Raw genomic sequence first — 24,217 nt, forward strand, 5'->3', positions numbered from 1 at the left:
TGTGTTGGCCTCCCTGAAGAGGGTTTGCATTGCCTCATTGCTTCCTCCTTCCCTTTCTGGTTTGGATGTGTATGGGTGCTTTGCCTGCATGCCTGTCTGTTTATGCACCACATGCAGGTGGATGCCAGAAAAGGGAGCTGCATTCCCCGGAGCTGTAGTTAAAAATGGTTGTGAACTACCATGTGTGTGCTGGAAATTGAACTTGAATCCTCTGGAATAGCAGCCAATGCTTGTAACTGCAGAACTATCTCCCCAGCCCATCTCTTTGTTTCTCAAGGAAACATTTTAGGGCTATTTCTGAATGTTGTAAAATATTTTAGTTTTAACTCTTGTTGCCCAAGGCCTTGTCTATACCCATGAATCCCTGAGGTCAAATGTCTTAGGCATCTCTGTTGAAAGCACTGGGATCTCCCTTTTGTTGCTGATGTTTCTTCTGCAATCAACACAGGTCTAGGGGAAATCTCTGTATGTCAGAGGCGGTCCAGGGTTCCTGGAGGGTCAGAACTATATAGCCTGGATAGTTCCTTATATAATATATTCATATGTTTACTTATTGAGACAAGGATCCCATGTAGTTCAAGCTGGCCTGGAACTTGCTGAGTGGCCAAGGCTGAACTTGGACTTCTGATCCTCCTACCTCCTTCCACTCCTGAGGCGATCCTCCTGCCTTCATTCCTGAGATGATCCTGAGATTACAGATCTGCACCACAGTACCTGGTTCAGGGCTGGCAATCAAACCCAGGGCTCTGTTCAGGCCAAGGCAGCCCTGTACATTTCCTGCCCTCAAGTTTCTTTTCTGATCTTCAGATCCAAGCCAGTTAGCTATTTCGTTTAGGGAGGAATAATTGCAATCATTATATAATTTGAATAATGTATACTAGAAAATTAGAGTTAAAAAATTACACTCAAGCCAGGCATTGGTGGCACACGCCTTTAATCCCAGCACTCGGGAGGCAGAGGCAGGCAGATCTCTGTGAATTCAAGACCAACCTGGTCTACAAGAGCTAGTTCCAGGACAGCTTCCAAAGCCACAGAGAAACCCTGTCTTGAAAAACCAAAAAAGGAAAAAGAAAAAGAAAAAGAAATTACAATCGGCCATTTTAAGCTTTTATTTTTCTTGAAGGTTTACTTTCTATCCTATTTTACAGCTTATTTTAGAGAGGACTCCTGGAAACATCTGCAGATTTTTTCCCCAGCCTCAAGCTGTATGGTGCAGTTGTGTAAGCAACACAGGGACCATTTGTGCAGACTTTACCATGACAAACCTAGAACCTTGCAAAATCCTGCATAGAATTAAAGCAGAACAGAGGGTTACAAAGACAATGATGTTCTTTCACCCTTCCTGTCAGAAGTTAACCTCAGGAAAATTAACACCTGGAAACAAACTCCCTTGAGCCTAGAGATGACTCCAGAGGGACCTGCACTAACAGGCTTCTATAACCAGCTGCCCACTGGTACTGGGGACGGGACTTAGAACCTCACATGTGCTTGGCAAGTACATTATGTCCCCATCCCTCTTTCACTTCCACAGCCACCTTTTTGAGAGAGAGAAAGAGTTTCACTAAGTTTCCCTGGTTATCCTTGAACTCATTGTATGGCCCCAAGAGGCCTTGAATTCATGCTCTTCCTACCTCAGTATCCCAAGTAGCTGGGGTTATAGGAGCTGATGATCAGGTCAATCTCCTAACTAGCCTTTATTGGATGTTTCTTTGCCTTTTATTTATCACTCATAGAGACTCAAAATGCTTTGAGTTTTGCTATTTCTTTTTAAAATGATGTTTATTTAAAATTTATATAAAATTTTTATATTAAAACATTTATTTAAAATATTTGCTTTTAGTGATTTTCTGTGCACAGAAGCTACCTGCTCCAAGTATAAACTGATGGTGATCCATGATGGATTTGTTTCTATGTTGTGGTACTTTTCCTGGTACTGTAGTGGTTCTTGAATAAAATCCCCTTTTACCACCTGTTGTGTGGTTGTTTGGTTTCTCCAACACAGTTCATAATGAATTGTTACCATGTGCTGTGTAGTTTGGTGGCCTCCCACCACAATGCATGGGTCAGTCTTAATCCCCCATGTGAGGAGGTCAGGAGGCAGAGATTGGTGCCTGTTGAGATCAGGCTGTGTCCACTGTAAGTACTCTAAAATAGAGCCTTTGGGCCTTGCCTTGCTCCAGATGACTTCATTTTATGGAGGGGTATTTGGCTCTACTTTTAGTATGAGAGCAGAGGAGGTGTGACCACATGGCACAGTGTGTAAACACCACCTGTCTAGCTCCATCTAGTGAGGCACAGTGAATGGGGACGTCCTTCTGTATATATGTTTCTCTTATTGGTTGATGAATAAAACACTGATTGGCCAGTGGCCAGGCAGGAAGTATAGGTGGGTCTACCAGATAAGAAGAATGCTGGGGAGAGGAGGATGGAGAGAGGAGTCTCCAGGGAGATGCCACATAGCTGCTGGGAAGATAGGATGCTGGGCATTCTCCAGTAAGATAAGGCCATGTAGAAACACATACATTAGTAGTTATGGGTTAATAATTAAGAGGCAGATATCTAGTAAGAAGCCTAAGCCATTGGCCAACAGTTTATAATTAATATAAGTGTCTGTGTGTTTATTTGAGGTTAACGGCTGTGAGACCAGGTGGGACAGAACCTCCATCTACAGCACAGACTGAGAAACCTGTTCTTTTTTTTTTTTTCCCAACTTTTTTTATTTGAATTAGAAACAGGATTGTTTTACATGATAATCCCATTTCCCTTCTCCCACCCGTCCTCCCCTACCTGCCCCCCCCCAACTAAAACCTTATCTGTCACATATCTTTTCTGCTTACCCTGGATGGTGAGGCCTTCCATAGGGTGTCATCAGAGTCTTTAATTTCCTTTGGGATAGGGCCTAGGCCCACCCCCGTGTGTCTTGGCTCAGGGAGTTTTCCTCTATATGGACTGGGCTCCCAAATTCCACACCTATGCTAGGGATAAATACTGGGCTTCTACAGGAGGTCCCATAGATTTCTGAGGTTTCCTCACAGAAACCCATATTCCTTGGGTCTGGATCAGTCCCATGCTGGTATTCCAGCTATCAGACTGGGGAGCAAGAGTTCCCGGATGTTCAGGTCAGCTGTTTCTGTGTGGAGAAACCTGTTTTTAAAAGCAAAAGAAGCATTGAGGCTGGCTAGAAATACAGGAGACTTGGGGACACAAAAAGTGGATCCCTCCCTCTGGAATCTAGTTGAAGCTTCTTGCCCCTGAGAAGCAAGAACTCTAGCTCAGCTCAGTCCTCACAGCATATAGCTCCAATTCTTTTTTTTATGATTTTTTTTATCATTTTTTATTTGAATTAGAAACAAGATTGTCTTACATGCCAATCCTAGTTCCCTTCTCCCTCTCATCCTCCCCTACCACCGCCCCCAACTAAAACCCTACCTATCAATACCCTTTCTTCTATTCTTTACCTGACTCAACCTTTCTGCTCCCTCATGACCTCTGCATCCTTCCTCTTCTTCCCTTCTCATCCTCGTAGTTCCCTCCCCCCTCTTCCCATGCTCTCAATTTGCTCAGGGGATGGTGACCCTTTCCCCTTCTCCAGGGGACAATGTTTGTCTCTTTTAGGGTCCTCCTTGTTTACTAGTTTCTCTGGCAGTGTATATACCTCCAATTCTAATTGGTGTCTATCCATCTGCTCACCCTCCTGGATCTGGTCTCACACATTACTTCCATTGTCCTTTGGTTCCTCACCCCACCCTTAGGCCGCTGGAGTCCTGTATAGCTCACCTATGCAGTTCCACTCAACGTTAAGCCCTGGATCAATCCTGTGGCCATGTGGCTTGGCTCTGCCATGTCTCTAGCATTGTCCAGCTGAGTTTTTTAGTATCTATCTACCCAGTGAAGTGACTCTCTTTGAACTTTTATTATCTTTCTGTATTTACCAAGGCTTCTTTGAACTCTTCCTGTGGCCTTTTTAACCCTTTGGTGGCTATTCTGTAACACACACACACACACACACACACACACACACACACACACACACAGAGTGTGTGTGATCTGAGAGTTAATATTAGTATGTCGATGCAAAAGTACAGATATCATCTCAAGTGGGAAAATCATTTGGTTTTTTCTGAAGCCAAATATGAGAGATGATAACCCAGGAACACAGGTTCAGATTTTCCTAAATACCATTCCAACATGGTAACAGTTCCATGGTAACAGAACAAGGAACTTCATAAATCAAGACACTTTCCAAACTCATCGGTGGAAACATGAGGTAGGTGGTTTTTAGCTGGATGGGGAGATCTGGGCCTCATACATTCTGAGGGTATTCTCAGTTTTGGGGTTGGTGGAAACTAATGCTCTGTCAAATTGATGTATCCCAGAAGGTTTTCTGTGATGGTCACAACACACAGAGGAGGTTACATAGAAGAGAATGGCTATCCAAGGGGCCAAGATAGCCCCAGATCATTTTTAATTAGGCTCTGTACCTGCAACACTCCAAATACTTCATAGTGTCATAATCACTGAACTTCTCCTCAGTCAATCAGCCTTTGTCATCACAGCTTTCTGGGAACTTTTCTCTATGGAAGCAAAGACCAGAATAAATGACCCTGTGTTTATCAACAGGGAGCTGTGAAGGGAAACCTGGGTGACTTGGCAAACTTATGCAAACTAAACTTATATAACAATACATATATTATTACTCAATAAATTCTGACTTTGTAGAAAGGCACAAAAATGTCATTTTTTTCCCATAGTATAGTAAACTCATGACAGTGGCCTTATCTAAGAAACCCTGGAAAGGCCCCCTCCACTTCTTCAAATGGATGGTATCCATGAACCAGTAAGTGGGCCTGTAATATATATGTTATGTTGGTAAGTTGTCATATACTCTTTGAGCACACTGAGAAGCTGACCCTGATAGTGGGGCTGGGCCCACTCCTTTTCAGATCCAAGCATGTTTGTTTGTTTTAAAGTGTGCTCCAAAGCCACTTGTCTAGAGGTAAGGCTGATCTTCCTAACTGTGAAACAGAGGTCAAAACAACCCAAGTGTAAAAACATTATGCCTGAGAACAGCCTGAAGCAAACTATGTCTAACATTTTTTTTGTTTATCTCATGATCTGAAAGTCTCTATGGTGGGAAAGAGAGCTAGAAGATCAGTCATGAGCTCAACTGGGAATTCCAGTTATCTGGAGGCTGCCCCACCTTCCTCAAGTTGTTTTCTGCTGGATGTTGTAAACACCTTATCTAATCTCTCTCTTTGTCCCCACATCCTGCTTCTCAAACCAGGAGAAGTAAATTTCTCTTGTTTACAAGCCACTTGGTTCATGTGGTTTTATTATAGCACTCAAATGTACTTAGATACAATGTGAACTTCTGTCAGTTTCTATTTCTCTTTAACATAAGGAATTAGACTTTTATAAAAAGTAATTAACCTTTAACATATAGTCTCTTCCTCATCTAAGGTCTTACTGATATGCCGAAAGTTAGTCTTTCTAAGTGGGACTTTAAACATGACTTCAGATAAATAAACAAAAGACAACTATTTTCACACATGCATTGTATAGTTTGTTGAACTGTGACTAAATTATAAGCAAGTAGAAAGTTTGGCAAACTTAATGATGTTCATCTAATTAGTTATGTGTATGTTATTCAAATAAATCTCAACTCATAGATTCTCATTCACAAGTTGACAATTATTTGTTAAGACCCATCTGGGAATTTTGTGAATAGCAGTAATAAAACCACAAACAAAGAAACATAGACAAAGGTACATGCTGACTGAGGAGTGTCCAGCAAAGCTTTAATGAATATTGGAATGTTTAGGGACCTCTTTGGGTTCAATCTGAGATAAGGATGTGATGATCTCTCTCTCTTTATCTGTGCTGGTACTTTCTCTCTCTCTCTCTTTCTTTCTCTTCCTCCTCCTCCTCCTCCTCCTCCTCCTCCTCCTCCTCCTCCTCCTCTTCTTCTTCTTCTTCTATGCAAACAGCACAAGGCTTTATTGCAGTTGTTTAACAAGCTAACCCCATGGTAGCTTGGGCCTTTCATCCATCCACCATGGCAGATGGCTAAGAAAGACACCACGAAGCGTCTGCATAGAGATCTTATAGGGCAGCGTAAGAGGAGTGTCTAGGGGTACGCACAGGCTCAGGATTGGTGTGCCTCCAGGCTTAGAGGGTTTGCCCCGTGTTGATTGATCAACTGTTTGTTATGGCCCATTGCTGTGCACTTGTCAGTACAGCACACTCAGAGCCATAAAGCATAGTACCACCAGCCAACTTCTGATTGGTTCCTTGCCACGAGGCAGGCCTCTGACTTCCTAGTGACCAAGGCAAGCATGTGTTAGACTGTATGGCTGCTGAAATGGGGAGCTGGTCCCTTCATTCCCCCATTTTCTTTTTGGATATTCCAATCATGGAATTGCTGTCTCTCTGGTGTCCCCATCAGGGAGTGAGAAAATTTGGCATCCCCTATTTAAGGGAGTTCCTATTGACTTAGCATTTCAACCAGGGAAAATGGGGGGCATAATTCCTTCCCATGCTACTTCCTGCTGACTTTGGGATGAAGTTAGGGACCCAAGAAGGCTGAGATGCTAGTCAAAGCAAAAAAGGGAATTTAGGCAATGGGAAATCCATCAGGAGCTGCTGGTCAGCAGACTCTGTTTCAGAGACAGGGGGTCTCCACATCAGCTGGACTGGTTCACATCCACAGCATGCCAGGGCTCACAGTCTACTTAGGAACAGCCTGTAGTCAGCAACTGATACTCAGATGTGTTTGTCAGAAGCAGAAACCTGTTTAAGACATGTTTAAACTGGGAACAGACGTTAAAAACCTATTTATTGAAACCCACAGTGAAGAAAAAATAGATATCTTTTTAAACAGCAGGAACATATTTATAACTTTGAGTCCTAGCAAAAACTACAGATTTGGGCTAGAAGCATGTACATTTTTCTTCTGTCCAGAGAGCCTAGTATGGATTGGACAGAGAGGTACCTTTGGCCTGATGAAAATCCCTTTAAGTTTATACTTAGATGACAACCAAAATAAACCTAAAACCCTTGAGCTTGTGACTGAACAGTAGGTAGTCACTACTTTATCAGCTAACATGCTGACTATAGTCTTGTGAATCTGACTGCCTGATGCTGCCAAGCTGACAACCATTAATATTTCAGAGATGTGAGAATGGTAAATTTTATACAATTTCTGAATCTACTAAAAAGTGACAGGAGCCAGTCCATATACAGTTAGCCATACCCAAGTCTCTCCATTAGCTTTAGAGGCAGAAGTATCAAAGAACAGTGATCATTGCCAGGCCTATAAGGGGAGAGGTTTCTTTTCTCTCTGTGGAAAAGGTACATGGAAAAGACTGACCTTGTTTTGTCTAGGCAAAGGGGGTGCAATCAATTTTCCAGTGTCCAGCAGCTTTGTCCACAGTCTGGGCCAGGTCCTGGCAGGCTGGGCTGGTACTTTGTAAGATGCTTCCCAAGTAACCTGAAACCACACATGAAACTGGACTCAGTATGTTATATATTTTTACTATGCGTATTTACATACCTATGAGACAGTTTAATGAATTTATTTAATCTTATCCTTCGAGACAGAGTCTTACTACGAAGCCTAGGCTGGTCTGTAATCCTCCTGCCTCAGCCTCCTAGTAGCTGAAATTACAGTTGTGTGTGCTGCCACACTTACCTATAATTAAGATTTTTATACAAAGATGCTGGAAACTTGGAGAGGAAGGTATAAATGTATAGTTATATATTAAGGCCCTGCTGGACACAAATAAATCCTGGACATGGATTTTACCCACATTGGAGGCAAATGTGATAAAGGGACCTATATTGATGCTAAGTATGTCCAAATCATGCCAGAGATGGTAGAATGCTTTTGATTTGTTAGAGATGGCAAATAACATTACTTATGTTGTTATTGCCAGTTGAATGGTCATAAAATATAATTGGTAAGAGGACCAGTGGTATTTAATAAAAATATTAGGGACACTCAATGGGGTTGAATAATTCTTGTTGCACGTATTTTTTTAAAATTTATTTATTTATTTATTTGCTAGTGTATGTGTTGTATATGTGACATACATGTGTATGTGTTGAGGTAATATTTCATTGTATTACCCAGTCTAGAATTCCTGGGTGAAGTGATCATTCTACTTAAGCCTTTCAAATAGTTGAATGCTGCTGCACCCACTATTCTTTTTTTAGATTATTTTTATTTAAATTAGAAACAAGCCTGTTTCACATGTCAAGCCCAGCTCATTCTCCCTCCCTTCCTCCCCTGTCCCCTACCAACCCCTATTCCCTCCCCCCTCTACTCCCTAGGGAGGGTGAGGCCCTCTACGGGGATCCCCAAAGTCTGTCATATCATCCAGGGTGGGGGCCTAGGCCCTCCCCCATGTGTCCAGGCTGAGAGAGCATCCCTCCACGTGGAATGGGCTCCCAAAGTCCATTCACAGGCCAGGGATAAATACTGTTCTACTACCAGAGGCCCCATAGATTGCTGAGGCCTCCTCACTGACACCTACATTCAGGGGGTCTAGATCAGTCCCATACTGGCCTCCCAGCCATCAGTCTGGGGTCCATGAGCTCCACCTTGTTCAGGTCAGCTGTTTCTGTGTGTTTCACCAGCTCAGCCTTGACCCCTTTGTTCATCACTCCTCCCTCTCCACAACTGTGAACCCACTATTCTAATTGTGGTTTTAATTTGTATTTTTCCCATGAATAATAATATTGAGTCTCTACACAGTTTAATTGGTAAATTTTATGTCATTTATTTTGAATTAACTATTAAAATAAAAAGTCTATTTATAAAGATGTTATTGATGATATCCTTCATGGACAAATATTTAAAAACCTCAATAAAATATTTCTTTGAAGCAAATGGAACATGATAATGTATAAAATCACAACTGAGTGGGATTTTTCAAGGTATGGCATTTTAAGGCTGGATAAATATTCAGAATTAATGAATACAATCTATCATATCCATGAGTGAAGAAGAAAAATTATGTGATCATATTAACAAATGCAGAAAGGATACAATTCAAAACCCAACATTTGTTCACAATAAAAACTTGCAGCAACTGAGGCTGTAGCTCAGAGAACAGACTTGCACAGCATGTGTGAATCCTGGGTTTGATCCAAATCACTATGGGAAAAAGAAAACAAACAAGAACTTCTAAGAGATTAGGGGTAGGGGAAAATGTCCTCGGTTTGATAAGAACATCTAGGAAAGCCTATGCTGGTTTTGATGAGAATGGCCCCTGTAGGCTTGTATATTTGAATGTTTGCTTCACACTTGATGGAACTGTTTGGGAAAGAATAGGCTGTGTGGCATTGCTGGAGAAAGTGTTTCACTGGAGATGGGCTTTGAGGTTTCATAGCGCACACACTGGACACAGTCTTTCTTTCTCTGTCTCCATCTTGGGAATAAGATGTAAGCTTTCAGATACTACTCCAGCACCATGCCTGTCTGTCTGTGGCCATCATGTTCATGGACTAAGCCTCTGAAACTGTAAGCAAGCCCCTAACTAAATGCTTCCTTTTATAAGCTGCTTTGATCATGGTGTCTTTTCACAGTAATAAAACAGTAACTAAGACAAAGTCCCGTGGCTTAAAGTATTCATATGAACAATATTCATAGTTCTGAGACATTAAATGCCTTATGACCAGAAACAAGGTAAGCATATCCTCTCTAATACTCCTATTCATGGACATCCTAGTGATGCAATAAGACAAGCAAGAGAAATCTTATTCTAATTGAGAGGGAATAAGTGAAGCAAGAAATCCTTGTTGATAGATGATGCGATTGCCCATGCAGAAAATTCTAAAGAATTTATTTTGAAATACTTCTCTAACATGACTAAGCGACTTATACATGTTAATTATATGTGATATTAGATAATACATGACTAATAATTAAAGCTAAAGGATACAAGCTGAATATGCAAGAGTCTATTGCTTTCTTATATATGCACTTGGAATTTGAAATTAAAAAATACAACAAGCCAGGCAAGATGTTGCATACTTGTGCAACTGTGTGGGAGGCTGATTTGGGAGGATCATCAGTGCCTAAAAGGATAAGGTCATCATGATTGACACAGCAAGCCCTTGTCTCAAAAAAACAAGAGACCTCACACAGCAACATTTACTTAAACACTAAGAAGAGAATCACCTAAGCATAAATCTAGTGAAATATATATGAGATCTTGGAGAGAAAATCTACAAAATGCTGTTGAAATGAAAGATCTAAATGAATGGAGAGCTATTCCATACTCACAAAAGGAGAGTAAATATTGTTATGATGTCAGTTTCCTCCAATTTGACCTATTAATGTAATGCATTCTAAATTAATACAGCTAAGATTTTGTAGATTGAAAGACTGAGGTTCATATGGAATAGCAGAAAGTCAGGAATATGCAAGAAAATACTTAAGGACAAAGCTGGCGGACTGACTTCAAGGCTTGCTATAAAACCTTGACAATCAAGACAGTGTGGTAGTTGTAAAACAATAAATTAACGGAGGAGAATGGAGATCTAGAAATAAGCCCAGGAAACAAGTCAATTGATCTTAGACAGTGGATTAAAGGCTATTTACTTGATGGAGAATAGTGTTGTCAATAGATGATGCTAAAATGACTAGGCATCCACAGGTCAAAGACATAAACCTAGATAATTATATAATAATCCCAAAAATAAAAGAAATCATTAAAAATGAACTTAGTTGTAAAATGCAAATATGTAAAGTTGCTAGAAGACAATGGAAAAAACAATCTAGATTTGGTGATGACTTTTTAAATATAACACTAGGACATTAGCGTATTGAGTCATAGCCACTGTTGAGCCTCCTTCCTTTAGACACAATGCTTTCTTTTTGCTAGGGAGTATTATTTTGTTAAATGTTTTCAGGGAGGTACTGTTGGGGTTGACATCATGCCAAGTTATAGAGCAGCTCTATGAAAATTATTCACCTAGCATCATAATCCATCCCCAAACAATCCTGTACTATAAAGAAACTTCTGAGCCGGGTGTTGGTGGTGCACGCCTTTAATCCCAGCACTCGGGAGGCAAAGGCAGGCGGATCTCTGTGAGTTCGAGGCTAGCCTGGTCTCCAGAGTGAGTGCCAAGATAGGCTCCAAAGCTACACAGAGAAACCCTGTCTCGGAAAACAAAACAAAACAAAACAAAACAAAAAAACAAAAAAAAGAAAGAAAGTTCTGGAGGCATCACCATCCCTGACTTCAAACTCTACTACAGAGCTATAGTAATGAAGACAGCTTGGTATTGGCACAAAAACAGACAGGTGGACCAATGGAACCGAATTGAAGACCCTGATATTAACCCACACACCTATGAACACCTGATTTTTTTTGAACTCCTGATTTTTGACAAAGAAGCTAAAATCATACGATGAAATAAGGAAGGCATCTTCAGCAAATGGTGCTGGCATAACTGGATACTGACATGAAGAAGATTGCATAGATCCATATCTATCATCATGCACAAAACTTAAGTCCAAATGGATCAAATACCTCAACATAAACCCAGCTACACTGAACTTCTTAGAATAGAAAGTGGGACATACCCTTGAACGAATTGATACAAGAAAACATTTCCCGAACATAACACCAGTAGCACAGACACTGAGATCAACAATTGATAAATGGGACCTCCTGAAACTGAGAAGCTTCTGTAAGGCAAAGGACACAGTCAACAAGACAAAACAGCATCCCACAAAATGGGAAAAGATCTTCACCAACCCCACATCTGACAGAGGGCTGATCTCCAAAATATACAAAGAACTCAAGAAGCTAGTCACCAAAGCGCCAAATAATCCAATTGAAAATGGGGTACAGATCTAAATAGAGATTCTCAGTGGAGGAATCTAAAGTGGCTGAAAGGAACTTAAGGAATTGCTCAACATCCTTAGCCATCAGGGAAATGCAAATCAAAACAACTCTGAAATACCATCTTACACCCTTCAGAATGGCTAAAATAAAAAACACCAATTGTAGTGTGAACTTTCTCTGGCCTGGCTAGGTCCTGCTGCCCTTCTCTGCCCCAAAGAAACAGACACTATATTAGTATAAAGTTGTTGGTCTTTAGCTATGACTTCTTATTGGCTAGCTCTGTCATAACCACTAATACATATATTTCTACAAGGTCTTATCTTTCCAAAAATCGACAGACTCATTTGTTCTCTCCTGGGATTACATGGAGACTTCTACTACATTTCCCAGAATCCTCTTTATCTCTTAGTCCTGCCTATGTTGCTTCCCTATTGGCGAACAGAGTTTTATTCATCAACCAATAAGAGAGACATATTTACAGAATGACATCTCTCATCAACCAATGCCAGCTTATGCTGGAGAGAATGTGGAGAAAGGGGAGTGCTCCTCCATTGCTGGGGGGAATGCAAACTTGTACAGCTACTTTGGAAATTAGTATGGTGGTTTCTCAGGAAAATGAGAATTGATCTACCTTAAGATCCAGCAATTTCTATTCTTTGGCATATACCCAAAGGATGCACACTCATACCACAAGGACAACTGCTCAACTATGTTCATAGCAGCATTATTTGTAATAACCAGAACCTGGAAGCAACCTAGCTGCCCCTCAGCAGAAGAATGGATAAAGAAAATGTGGTACATTTACACCATGGAATACTATTCAGTGGTAAAAAACAAAAACAACAACAACAACAACAACAACAACAACAACAACAAAACAATGACATCTTGAAATTCACAGGCAAATGGATGGCACTAGAATAAACCATCCTGAGTGAGGTAATACAGGTACAGAAACACAAACATGGTATGTACCCACTTATAACTGGATATTAGATATAGAACAAAAGATAACCAGCCTACAATCTACAACCCCAGAGAATTTAGGAAACAAGGAGGACCCTAAGAGAGAAATACATGGTCCCCTGAGAAGGGGAAAGGGACAATATCTCCTGGGTAAATTGAGAGCATGGAGGGAGAGGGTAGGGATATAAAAGGGAGAAGGGGAGGGAAGGAGAACATGAGGGATCAGGAAGGTGGACTTGGGGGAAGAACAGAGAAGGAGAGCAAGGAAAGAGATATCTTGATAGAGGGAGCCATTATGGGCTTAACAAGAAACCTCACACCAGGGAAATTCCCAGGAATCCACAAGGATGAACCCCAACTAAGATTCTAAGTATGCCCTTCCTCTATAATAAGATTGATGACTACCTTAAATGCCATCATAGAGTCTTCCATCCAGTAGCTGATGGAAGCAGAAGCAGAGAGTTACAACTTAGCACTGAGCTGAACTCCTGGAATCTAGTTGTGGAGAGGGAGGAGTGATGAGCAAAGGGGTTAAGACCATGCTGGGGAAACCCATAGAAACTGCTGACCTGAGAAAGTGGGAGCTCACAGGCTCCAGACTGAGAAAAGAATTTATGTCTTGGCCACATCATCTGAGTTCTAGAAAAAAGCTAGGTCCTGACTGATTCATCCCTATATCTTCTGAGGCAATGTTCCCATTGATTGGTCAAGTCATTTGAACTAACATTCATGTCCCCTGACTCTTATATAGGGCCCAGGAGAATAAATATGATTATTTTATTTCACTAAAAAATAATAGGAATAGAGAATTTACATGATTTGTTCAAGGTACTATATCTAGCCTAGGTAACTTAAATTTAAGTTAGTAAGGTCCAAGTATGAAAATAATCATAAACACTTTTTTTTTATCCACAAAAAGTTCACTCTGAACTACATCTATTGGTTCTTGGTTTTTGAGAATTATATATATATATATATATATATATATATATATATATATCTCCATTTACCCTTTTAATGCTCTCCATGCCACCCCCATCATGTCCTATTCAACTTCATGTCTGTTCTTAGATCACTAAGTTCAGCTAGTGATGCCCATATATGCATGGGTGTGGGGCTATCCAATAGACCATGGAAGACTTGACAGTTGCCAGATCCTCAATAAAGAATGGTTCTAGCGTAGGAGGCAGACTGAGTGGGCGAGGCCGGGCGGGAAACGTTAGGGGAGCTGTAAGCGCGGGGCTTGGGGTCCGGGCGAGCAAGGACGTCGGGGCCGAGGTCCGGCCTGATGAAGATCCTAGCGGCTGGGCCGATGCTCCCTCAGGTCCGCCAGCCGGGTTGCCAGCACTTCCGGAAAAACATCCCCGGGCGCCGCCCAGCATGCACGGCTGCGGGCCCTCAGAGATGCTGGGCAGTCCGTGGAGGCGCGGCCGCCGGCGGGATGTGCTAGCACGTGACACTGGCCCGGCGCGCTCCAGTCGGATCCGGTCCCCTGCGCAGGATGAATGACATGAATTTGAGCCCAGTGGGGATGGAGCAGCTGTCTTCATCCTCTGTGAGCAATGCCCTGCCAGTCTCAGGAAGTCACCTGGGTTTGGCTGCCTCTCCCTCTCACAGTGCTATCCCTGCCCCAGGTCTCTCAGTGGCAATTCCAAACCTGGGTCCCTCCCTGAGCTCTCTGCCTTCTGCCTTGTCCCTGATGCTCCCCATGGGCATTGGAGATCGAGGGGTGATGTGTGGACTATCTGAAAGAAACTATACCCTACCTCCACCGCGGTATCCTCACCTAGAGAGCAGTTACTTCAGAACCATTCTACCTGGCATTTTATCTTATTTAGCTGACAGACCACCTCCTCAGTACATCCACCCCAACTCTATAAATGTTGATCACAGCAGCCCTTCAGCACTAGATTCCTATCAGGCTAATGGAAATGTTGGATTAGAATTAGGTGTTGTTTCAATAGACTCTCGCTCTGTGAACACACATGGTGCCCAAAGTCTTCATCCTAATGATGGCCACGAAGTGACACTGGACACAACAATCACTATGGAGAATGTTTCTAGGGTTACTAGCCTAATCTCTACAGATGGAATGGCAGAGGAGCTTACAATGTATGGTGTTGCAGTAGAACATTCGCAAATCCCAAATGGCTCCAGAAGTCATGAAACTCTCTCTGTGGATTCTGTGAGCAACAGCAGACATGGTGGTGTGATCCCCATTCATGGGAATGGTTTGGAGCTTCCTGTGATCATGGAGACAGACCACATTGCAAATCGGGTCAATGGGATGTCTGACAGTGCTCTCAGTGACTCCATCCAGAGGGTGGCCATGAGCACCAACTCTGTAAACGTGGCACTCTCTACCTCACACAATCTTGCCTCCCTAGAATCTGTCTCTCTTCATGAAGTTGGCCTAAGCCTAGAGCCTGTGGCTGTCTCTTCCATCACGCAGGAGGTTGCCATGGGGACAGGTCACAGACAGCTTGGCTTTTGTACCACCTTCACTGCAAATGGAAGACTCCAATTCAAACAAGGAAAACATGGCAACCTTGTTTACAATTTGGTGCATACTTTGTGACTGAGCTTACCCCTCAGACTGCCCTGATCACGAACCAGTGACTTTTGTTCCTGACACACCAATAGAGAGCAGAGCAAGGCTGTCCGTCCCCAAGCAACTTGTTTTCTGCCCGTCCATTGTAGGGACAGAAATTGGTGTATGGACTGCAGAACCATTCCTGTGTGAACTTGCTTTGGGCCTCTAATTGGTCAGCAGATCCACTCCATGGAAGTAGCAGAGTGGACAGACAAGGCAGTTAATCAAGACTGGAAGATACACCATAACTGTGTCCTACAATTCTGCATCATTACAACTGATGAAAATGAGTGTAATTGGATGATGTTTGTGCGCAAAGCCAGGGACTGTGAAGAACAGAATTTGGTGGCTTATCCCCATGATGGAAAAATCTATTTCTGTACTCACAAGACATCCTTCCTGAAAATGAGCTGCTTTTCTATTATAGCCAGGATTATGCCCAACAGATGGGTGTTCCTGAGCACCCAGATGTACACCTCTGTAATTGTGAAAAGGAGTGTAATTCCTATTCAGAGTTCAAAGCTCATCTAACCAGCCACATCCATGGCCATCTCCTTGGCCAGGGCCACAGCAGCAGTCATAGGCCAAGCCACAGCAAGGAAAGGAAGTGGAAGTGTTCCATGTGCCCCCAGGCTTTTATCTCTCCTTCCAAGCTCCATGTTCACTTTATGGGTCATATGGGCATGAAGCCCCACAAATGTGACTTTTGTAGCAAGGCTTTTAGTGATCCAAGCAACCTATGGACACACCTTAAAATACATACAGGTCAGAAGAATTATAGGTGTACTTTGTGTGACAAGTCCAGAAGGCTCACCTGGAGTCACACATGGTCGTCCATACAGGAGAGAAGAATCTCACATGTGATTACTGTGACAAGCTGTTCATGCAGAGGCAGGACCTCAAACAGCATGTGCTTATCCACACACAAGAATGCCAGATCAAGTGTCCGAAGTGTGATAAACTGTTCTTGAGAACAAACCATTTGAAGAAGCATCTTAATTCCCATGAAGGAAGGTGAGATTATGTCTGTGAGAAATGTACAAAGGCTTATCTAACCAAGTACCATCTCACTCGACACCTGAAGACCTGCAAAGGGCCCACCTCCAGTTCCTCAGCACAGGATGAGGAGGAAGAGGAGGAGGAGGACGACTCTGATGATGATCTCACAGACTCCATGAGGATGGACGACTGTAGAATGAGCAGTGTTGTTTACTCAGCAGATGAGTCTCTCTCCACACACAAATAAAGAAAACTGCTTTGGATGGGCCATGCATTGGGAAAACACAAAACCAACTCATGATGTGGAATGCTTCTTGATCTTTCCAGCCCACTGTCAAAAGTGGACTGAGCGGGAATAGCTAAAGCACTTACTGAAGAATATCCAAATGAATTCTTTGAGATGGACTGGAGACAAGGCATGTGTCTGTCTTATTTTTAAGTAATGATTGGAGAGGAAAGGGCCAGCTTCTGATACCTGTTCTTTAGTTACATAGTAATTTGGTAGATGTGTTTATGCCTGAGTCAGCCTGGCCTTTTCTTTATACAAACCATGTTTATCTCACATTGTTCCACTTTTTCCTCCAGCCAACGTGACTTGACCCCAGCCATCCCCACTGTTGACCACATATTATGCACTGTTATAAGGTATGCATTTCACAGAGAGAATTGCAGCACAGCAGTGCCAATATTCAGTGACTGTAATTCATTATATAAAAAAAACAAAGACAGAAAGTAATACCTTCTGGCCACTGAGAGTTAAGATACTGTTTCCCCATCTCAGCAGGTGTTGAGGGGGCAGGTAAAGAAGCAGTCATAGGTCAGAGGACAGTGACTGGTAGAAGAAAAGGCCCAGAAAAGCACTTTCAATGGAAGCCAAGGTTAGTCACCTGGTTATGTATACACACATGTCTTTGCAGTCTAGACATGTCTGTCTTCAGGAAAGCCTTTCCATCATTCAGAGAGTACCTGAAACTAACAGTGTCCAAATAATGCGGGCTGTGTAGTCTCCTGTCAGCAAGTGCACATGGACTCCCCTGTCAAGACTGGTACTTCAGCCTACAGGAAGGAGGAAGGCAATGAGCTTTTAAGTAGGTTAACTTTATGAAAACCATTAAAATGTTGCTCTCTGAAAGCAACATGTAGATCCAAATGAATTGGTGGGTTTCAGTTAGGCTTTCCCAGTTGTCTTCCATATTAAAGGTCCTCACCAGCTAAGTGTAGAGAATAGCAAAGGATCTGGAAGACAGAGGCTATCTGTCACCATTTGGGTCTGTTTTCAGGGCTCTGTGAGCAGGCATAGCCAGCTTTTGGCAAGAAGCAGAAACATCTGAAGTTGACAGGATTGATAGAACATGTCTTCCTGCTCAAGGTACAACCTTTCTTGACTTGAGTAGAGGAAGGACTCTGCTGGGAAGGTTTTGCTGCTAATGTATTTATGGGATGAATGTCTGTCATTCGAATCTGTATTCCTTTAGGAAGAATTAAATCCTGTTATAAAGCACATGGCTGGGAAGGTCATAGGCCCTACAACAAAATCTGTCAGTGCTATTTTGCTAAATGTTCATGCTGTGAATTTGTCTTTAAAATTTTTATGCTTGCATTTATAGGCCTGGGTTGCTCTCAAGTTGGCCAGTGAAGTTTCTTGCTCTGCAAGTGGTGGATGGAAAGATTTATAATTGTTCAGAGTACTGAGAATGAGGCTCAGTGTACAGCCCACATTTTATTTTTTATTATTTCTTTTATTTTTTTCTGCAGATTTTTTAAATTTGAGTTAGAAGCAAGATTGTTTTACATGACAATCCCAGTTCCCTCTCCCTCCCCTCTTCCCCTACTACCCCCCCAACTAAAACCCTACCTATCACATATCCTTTCTGTTCCCCTAGATGGTGAGGCCTTCCATAAGGTGTCATCAGAGTGTATTGTATCCTTTGTACAGCCCACATTTTTATGTTCCTAAAGTCTTTCTAGAAAATTTGATGATGATAACCATGTTTTCCATAAAGGAACTTCACATATTTCTAACGTCACACAAGATGTCCACCTCTGATCCGCACCTCCCCTGGATCAGCTTGCTCTCACTTCTCCTTTCTTAGTCCTATTTCTTGGCATTCATTGAATCTCCACTTTAATTTTCTTAATTGGGGAGACAATGGTGAAATTAAATCTCTAGTGTGAAGACATGTTTATTAATCCCCGTAGAAGCCTGGAAGAGGGGTGCAACTAGTTTGCACCATGGTGTTTTCTGATCTCCACAGAGGGCGTGTAAGCTCTCCAGAGAGAAGGCTTCTCCCAGAGCACACAATGTTATAAAATCAATGTGCTCATTCAGCAAATTGTACAGATGGGAATGCTTTTTAGATAAGAGGTCAAACATCTGACCCAGTAGGGGGAACATCAGTTGATAAGTTAGGAGCTAAAGATTATGCTTGAGTTCCTGTCAGTGGCTTCCACCTTCCCGCTCCTGTCAGTGGGATCACATTTCAATTATACTGGCTTTGGAGGTACTTGTTAAATATGAAGCTCAGTTGCTCTGGCTTTCTTCTTCACACAAGGGTCTAGATAATAGCTGGAGCTCTAAGGGCAAGCCTGCACAAGTCATCAGCTCACAAAGGTGTGGAGCTGAGGTGGCCATGGCCAATTTTGTAGAAAGATGAACTCTTAAAGAGAGCTATTTGCTCAAGGTGGTAAGGAAAGTTAATGCTAAAGCCAGTGAAACCTGCTGTGAGTTAGCCAAGTTAGCACCAGCCATTTCATATTAAAGAGACGAGATGGGGCATTCAGGTCCAGTCCTTATACCTCAGGAAGGTATTAGATTTATTTCATAAATTTTCTTTACATCCCACTTATGTTTGTCAATTTAAATAAGATACTCTCTATATTATCTTATATTACAACTTAATTTGTTTTATTCATTAGAAATGGATATAATATGTAACTTTGTCTTTTAGTTAAAGATGATATTTTTCTGCTGAGATTATTTTTCTTATTTTATAAATTTATTGATATCAATAATGTATTATTATAGTTAGTGTAGACATTTGGTATTGGTGTGTGTGTGTGTGTGTGTGTGTGTGTGTGTGTGTGTGTGATACACTTACATTTGGACGCCGACATTGGGTGGCTTCTTCTGTGATTCTCTACCTTACTCATTTTCTTCTTTGAGACAGGGCTAACTGTGTAGCCCTGATGGCCTAGAACTTACTATACTATACTATACCAGGCTGGGCTTGAGTTCAGAGACTCACCTGCCTCTGCTTTCTGGGTGCTGGATTAAAGTCATGCACCACTGTGCCAAGATATTTACCTTATTTTTTTAAAGACAGAGTCACACAGGATCTTGAGCTTGCTGTTTCAGCTACACTGACTGAGAAGTGAGTCTTGGGATCTGCCTGTCTCCCCATACCCCAGTGCTGGTGTTATAGATGTGTACAACTACATAGACCCAGGTATTTCAAGTGGCTGCTGGGAGCAGCATCCAAACTCAGGTTCTTATGCTTGAACAGCAAGCAAGCTACCCACTGAGCCATCTCCCTACCCCTAGGTGTTTGGTTTTAGTGTATCATCATGGTCATATTTAGTGAATCAGTTGGTTTTTACTGTGTGTAAATGTCCTAATAATCTGAACCCAAGCTATCATGTGTTTTCCGTTTGTTATGCAATTCTGTCCTCTGGCTTTCCTAAGTCATGTCCCATACCGTAGTTATGTGTTTTTCTAAAGCCTTAAATAAGGCCAGCGTCCTCTATTCTAGTACTCAGTATTCTAGTACTAGAGTGGCAGGTCTGCCTCACTATGCTTTCTTTCGCTATTCACTGGCCCTTCCACCCTTCACATCTTGTCATGATTCAGTGATGGCTAATCACCCTCACCTCCATGTGGAAGGAACATTCTCCTCATTTATGTTTCTAAAACAGTTATTATCACCCGGGTTTCCTTACGTGATGCCGGATAAATGAACATTTTATTCTGTGAACCAGGGGAGGCCGGAAGGTGTTGGGAGGAAGCATGGAGCTGTTTTGATGGAGGAACAGAATATAGATGGGAAGTCATCAGGGCTGCATGTAATGACGAGAAGGAACAGAGGATCTTGAATGGAGGCAGGGATCTGGGAAGTGTTTGTGGGTTTCTGGTTCTTAAGGTGTGTGAGTATTGACAGGGGGAGAAAGCTGGGAGCAGGGGCAGTTGGTCTAGGTAGTGCAGGGAGGGTGGTGAGCCTTGTCTAGGGAGCCTTGTCGAGGGGAGGAAAAGAGCTCTACATAAGATTGGCTGGCCATAGAGAATCAATAATTTCATGTTGGTTTGCTGCCTAACTTCTATTATTCCACTGACCTCAGTCTAGGCCTCATCTGACTGGAGTGGCAGCCCAAGTCAGAGCCAGAAGGGCTACCCAGGGGCATTTCTGACATACAGATGTGGATCTTCATGCATCGAGATACACAGGCCCAAGATTGGGGTTTGTGGCAGAGTCAGGACTCATTACTAAACCGTTGGTGCTCGCACCCCATAGCAGACTCAAGCTTCTGGAAAAGTCAGACAGTAAATGCAGCCTCTTCTTTGTTCTCTTGTTTTTTCATTATCTTCCCTGTAGACCAGTAGTCATTGAGGGTAGAGTCTGGGTTTTCTTAATTTAAGTATTTATCCATTCATGGATTCATTAAATGTCAACTTAGCCACATTTATCTAATATGTATGTGGTCACTTCTTTTCTGTTCTGAGAACAACACAAAGTATAGAACAAAATTCTTGTTATCATTCAGTTTGTATTCTAGAGGGAAGAACTAGGCATTAAGCATAAATAGATGTGGATTATTTCCATTGGTGGTGACTGCTCTGGCAAAATGATAAAGCCAGTGATTGGAGTTAGATGCCTGGGTGGTGTGAATGCAGTGTGGCTTGGGATGTCTTCTGCATGGCTTAGGTTTCTCTGACAGTGGGTGCTCAACCAGTGAGTGAGTGACACAAACTCCACAGTATGGCTGTATTTTCTTTCAAATGGAGCTAGTGAGTCACAGAATTACAATGCCAGATACGACATTTTCTGTAATCCTAAAAGTCACTTTCTGATTGCAAGAACCAATGGTAGGAAATTGGTTTCCTAAAATTTCTCATTGGGGACAATTTCAATACATTTGGACCAGACCCAAACCAATATTTTGGAAATCATTTGACTTATGTTCACCTGAGGTCAATTTATCTACAAATCAACTTTTTTGGAATATGTTATTTTTGTTCATATATATTATATATATATATAATATATATATATATATATATATGGTTTTGCTTTTCATGTTTAACAAAGTATGTTTTTACTTTGGTATTTATAATAAATATTTACCTATATATTTACATTTAAAATTATCATAGTTTTAATTTGTCTGTATTTTTGTACTATTTGTCCAATTTGAAACTTTATTTAAAATTCATATATGAGTACACAATTAAAATCAACACAGATATGCCTGCACCAGGGTAACACAAATCTTGTGTATGTTCTAAGAATGGGTTTACTAATTTTTTCTACTGAGCAAAACGTTTCTACCTAGCCAAAGACCATTATTCTATTATTTCATTTTTAGCTTTAAACTTATATTGTGTGTGTGTGTGTGTGTGTGTGTGTGTGTGTGTGTGTGTGTGTGTGTGTGTAAATATGGATGTACATATGCCATGGAGAGCTTGTGGAGATCAGAGGACTTCTAGGAATTGGTTTTCTTTTTCCACCATATTAAGGAGAGTTTATTTGGTTTTTGTTGCCTCCTGCACTCTGGGCTAGCTGGCCTGAAAGCTTATAGGTATTTCACTTGGCTTTGCCTTCCATCTTGTCATAGGAGTGTTAGGATTACAGATGAGTGCTTCTATATCAAGCCTTTTTTTTTTTTTAATGTGGGTTTCAGGGATGGAACTGAAGTCAGGCTGTGTGGCAAGTGCTTTTTACCATTGGAGTATTTCACCAGCTGTTTTATATTTGCTAAATGATTTGGTAGCCAAAGTTTTGTAACATGTTCATTTGCATTTTAAAGATTCATTGTTACAACTTATTGGCCATTCTTTAAAACAGACAGTCTGAACCTCTGTCAAAATGGGTATGTCTTTACAACTTCTGCCAAGATGTCCAAATTTGAACTCAGCTCCTTCTCTGTGACTTCATTTATGTATTGTGTTCTTAAGACCAACACAAGGCTCTACTATTGTAATGAGGAGGCAAAATCATAGCTCTGCAGTTGAATTCATCCTCTTGGGGTTTTCTAACTATCCTGAACTTCAAGGGCAGATGTTTGGGACTTTCTTGGTTGTTTATCTGGTGACCCTGATGGGAAATACTCTCATTATTACCATCATCTTCCTGGACCAGAGCCTGCACATCCCCATGTACTTGTTCCTGCAGAATTTATCTTTAGTGGACCTCTGTTTTAGCACAGTCATCACACCTGAAATGCTGGTGGTCCTGACCACTGAGAAAGCAACCATTTCCTTTGGGGGCTGTTTTGTACAGATGTATTTCATTCTTCTGTTTGGTATGACTGAGTGTTTTCTCTTGGGGGCAATGGCTTATGACCGATTTGCTGCAATCTGCCATCCTCTGTCTTACCCAGTGATTATGAACAAAAGTGTCTTCATGAAACTGGCTATGTTCTCATGGATCTCAGGTACCATGATGACTACTCTGCAGACTTCATGGGTGTTTAGCTTCCCCTACTGTGGCCACAGGGAAATTAACCATCTCTTCTGTGAGACTCCTCCAGTGCTAGAGCTTGCATGTGCAGACACGTTCCTGTTTGAAGTCTATGCCTTCACAGGCACCATTTTGATTGTCATGGTCCCCTTCCTGTTGATTCTCTTGTCTTACACCCGAATTCTCTTCACCATCTTGAAGATGCCATCCTCTACAGGGAGACAGAAGGCCTTTTCCACATGTGCCTCTCATCTCACATCTGTCACCCTCTTCTATGGCACTGCCAGTATAACCTATCTACAGCCCAAATCCAGGTACTCACCAGACACCAAGAAACTGATGTCATTGGCTTACACCCTGCTTACTCCTCTGCTCAATCCACTTATCTACAGCTTGAGAAACAAAGAGATGAAAAAAGCTGTGGTGAAATTGTGGCGAAGAAAAGTGGTTTTACACACAGCTTGATTTGTTGGGGGAATTTGGTGTTTTTCTGTCACGCTATTGAACTTTATATGGATTTTGAAGGTGGTGAAAATAGAGTATGTTTTCTGGTTAGAGAATTTTTTTTCTTGATATCTCCATGCTTTCAAATACATCACATTATCCTTTTCTTTTAATACTGTAGTCAATTGTTTTTAAGAAGTGTATGTTTCATAACACACGATTCACAGTTTATTGATCCACCTTCTGTTCTTGACATACAGGTCATTTCTAGAATATTGTCATTAAGACGATGCTTCAGTAAACATCTAATTCCTTATGTTCATGTGCTTGTTATTTTATTTTTATGTGATAGATTCCTCAAGGATACTGAGGAGATGAATTATTGTGTATTTACACACTTTAATAGGTATTATAGATGCCAAGTGAAGTGGCACATGTGGTTAATTCCAGTATGTGGAGGGTAAATGCAGGGAACCCCAGAATTCAAGATCATCCTGGGGTACATGTGCTCCAGAATACTGTGATATATATATATATATATATATATATATATATATATATATATAGAGAGAGAGAGAGAGAGAGAGAGAGAGAGAGAGAAAGAGAGAGAAAGAGAGAGAGAGACTCATCCTGAGAATCAAAGGCTGAGGACATCTCTCAACAATAGAATGCTTGACTAACATGCA

General features: G+C 41.6%; 1 protein-coding gene and 1 pseudogene across 1 annotated transcript; both read left to right on the plus strand.

Annotated features, from left to right (window-relative positions):
- The first annotated feature begins 14,321 nt into the window (after positions 1-14,321).
- LOC100774456 lies at positions 14,322-16,663 on the plus strand (annotated as a pseudogene).
- Positions 16,664-22,577: 5,914 nt separating this feature from the next.
- LOC100771748 (olfactory receptor 10A3) lies at positions 22,578-23,552 on the plus strand. Its single transcript, XM_027410339.1, has one exon. The coding sequence runs from the start codon at positions 22,608-22,610 to the stop codon at positions 23,550-23,552; it is 945 nt and encodes a 314-aa protein (XP_027266140.1). The 5' UTR covers positions 22,578-22,607.
- Positions 23,553-24,217: the final 665 nt, after the last annotated feature.

The sequence above is a fragment of the Cricetulus griseus genome, chromosome 3, assembly GCF_003668045.3.
Source record: "Cricetulus griseus strain 17A/GY chromosome 3, alternate assembly CriGri-PICRH-1.0, whole genome shotgun sequence".
Lineage (NCBI taxonomy): Eukaryota > Metazoa > Chordata > Mammalia > Rodentia > Cricetidae > Cricetulus > Cricetulus griseus.

Coding starts and splice junctions, on each gene's coding strand:
- LOC100771748 (XM_027410339.1), top strand. CDS start 22,608: ATGAGGAGGCAAAATCATAGCTCTGCAGTTGAATTCATCCTCTTGGGG.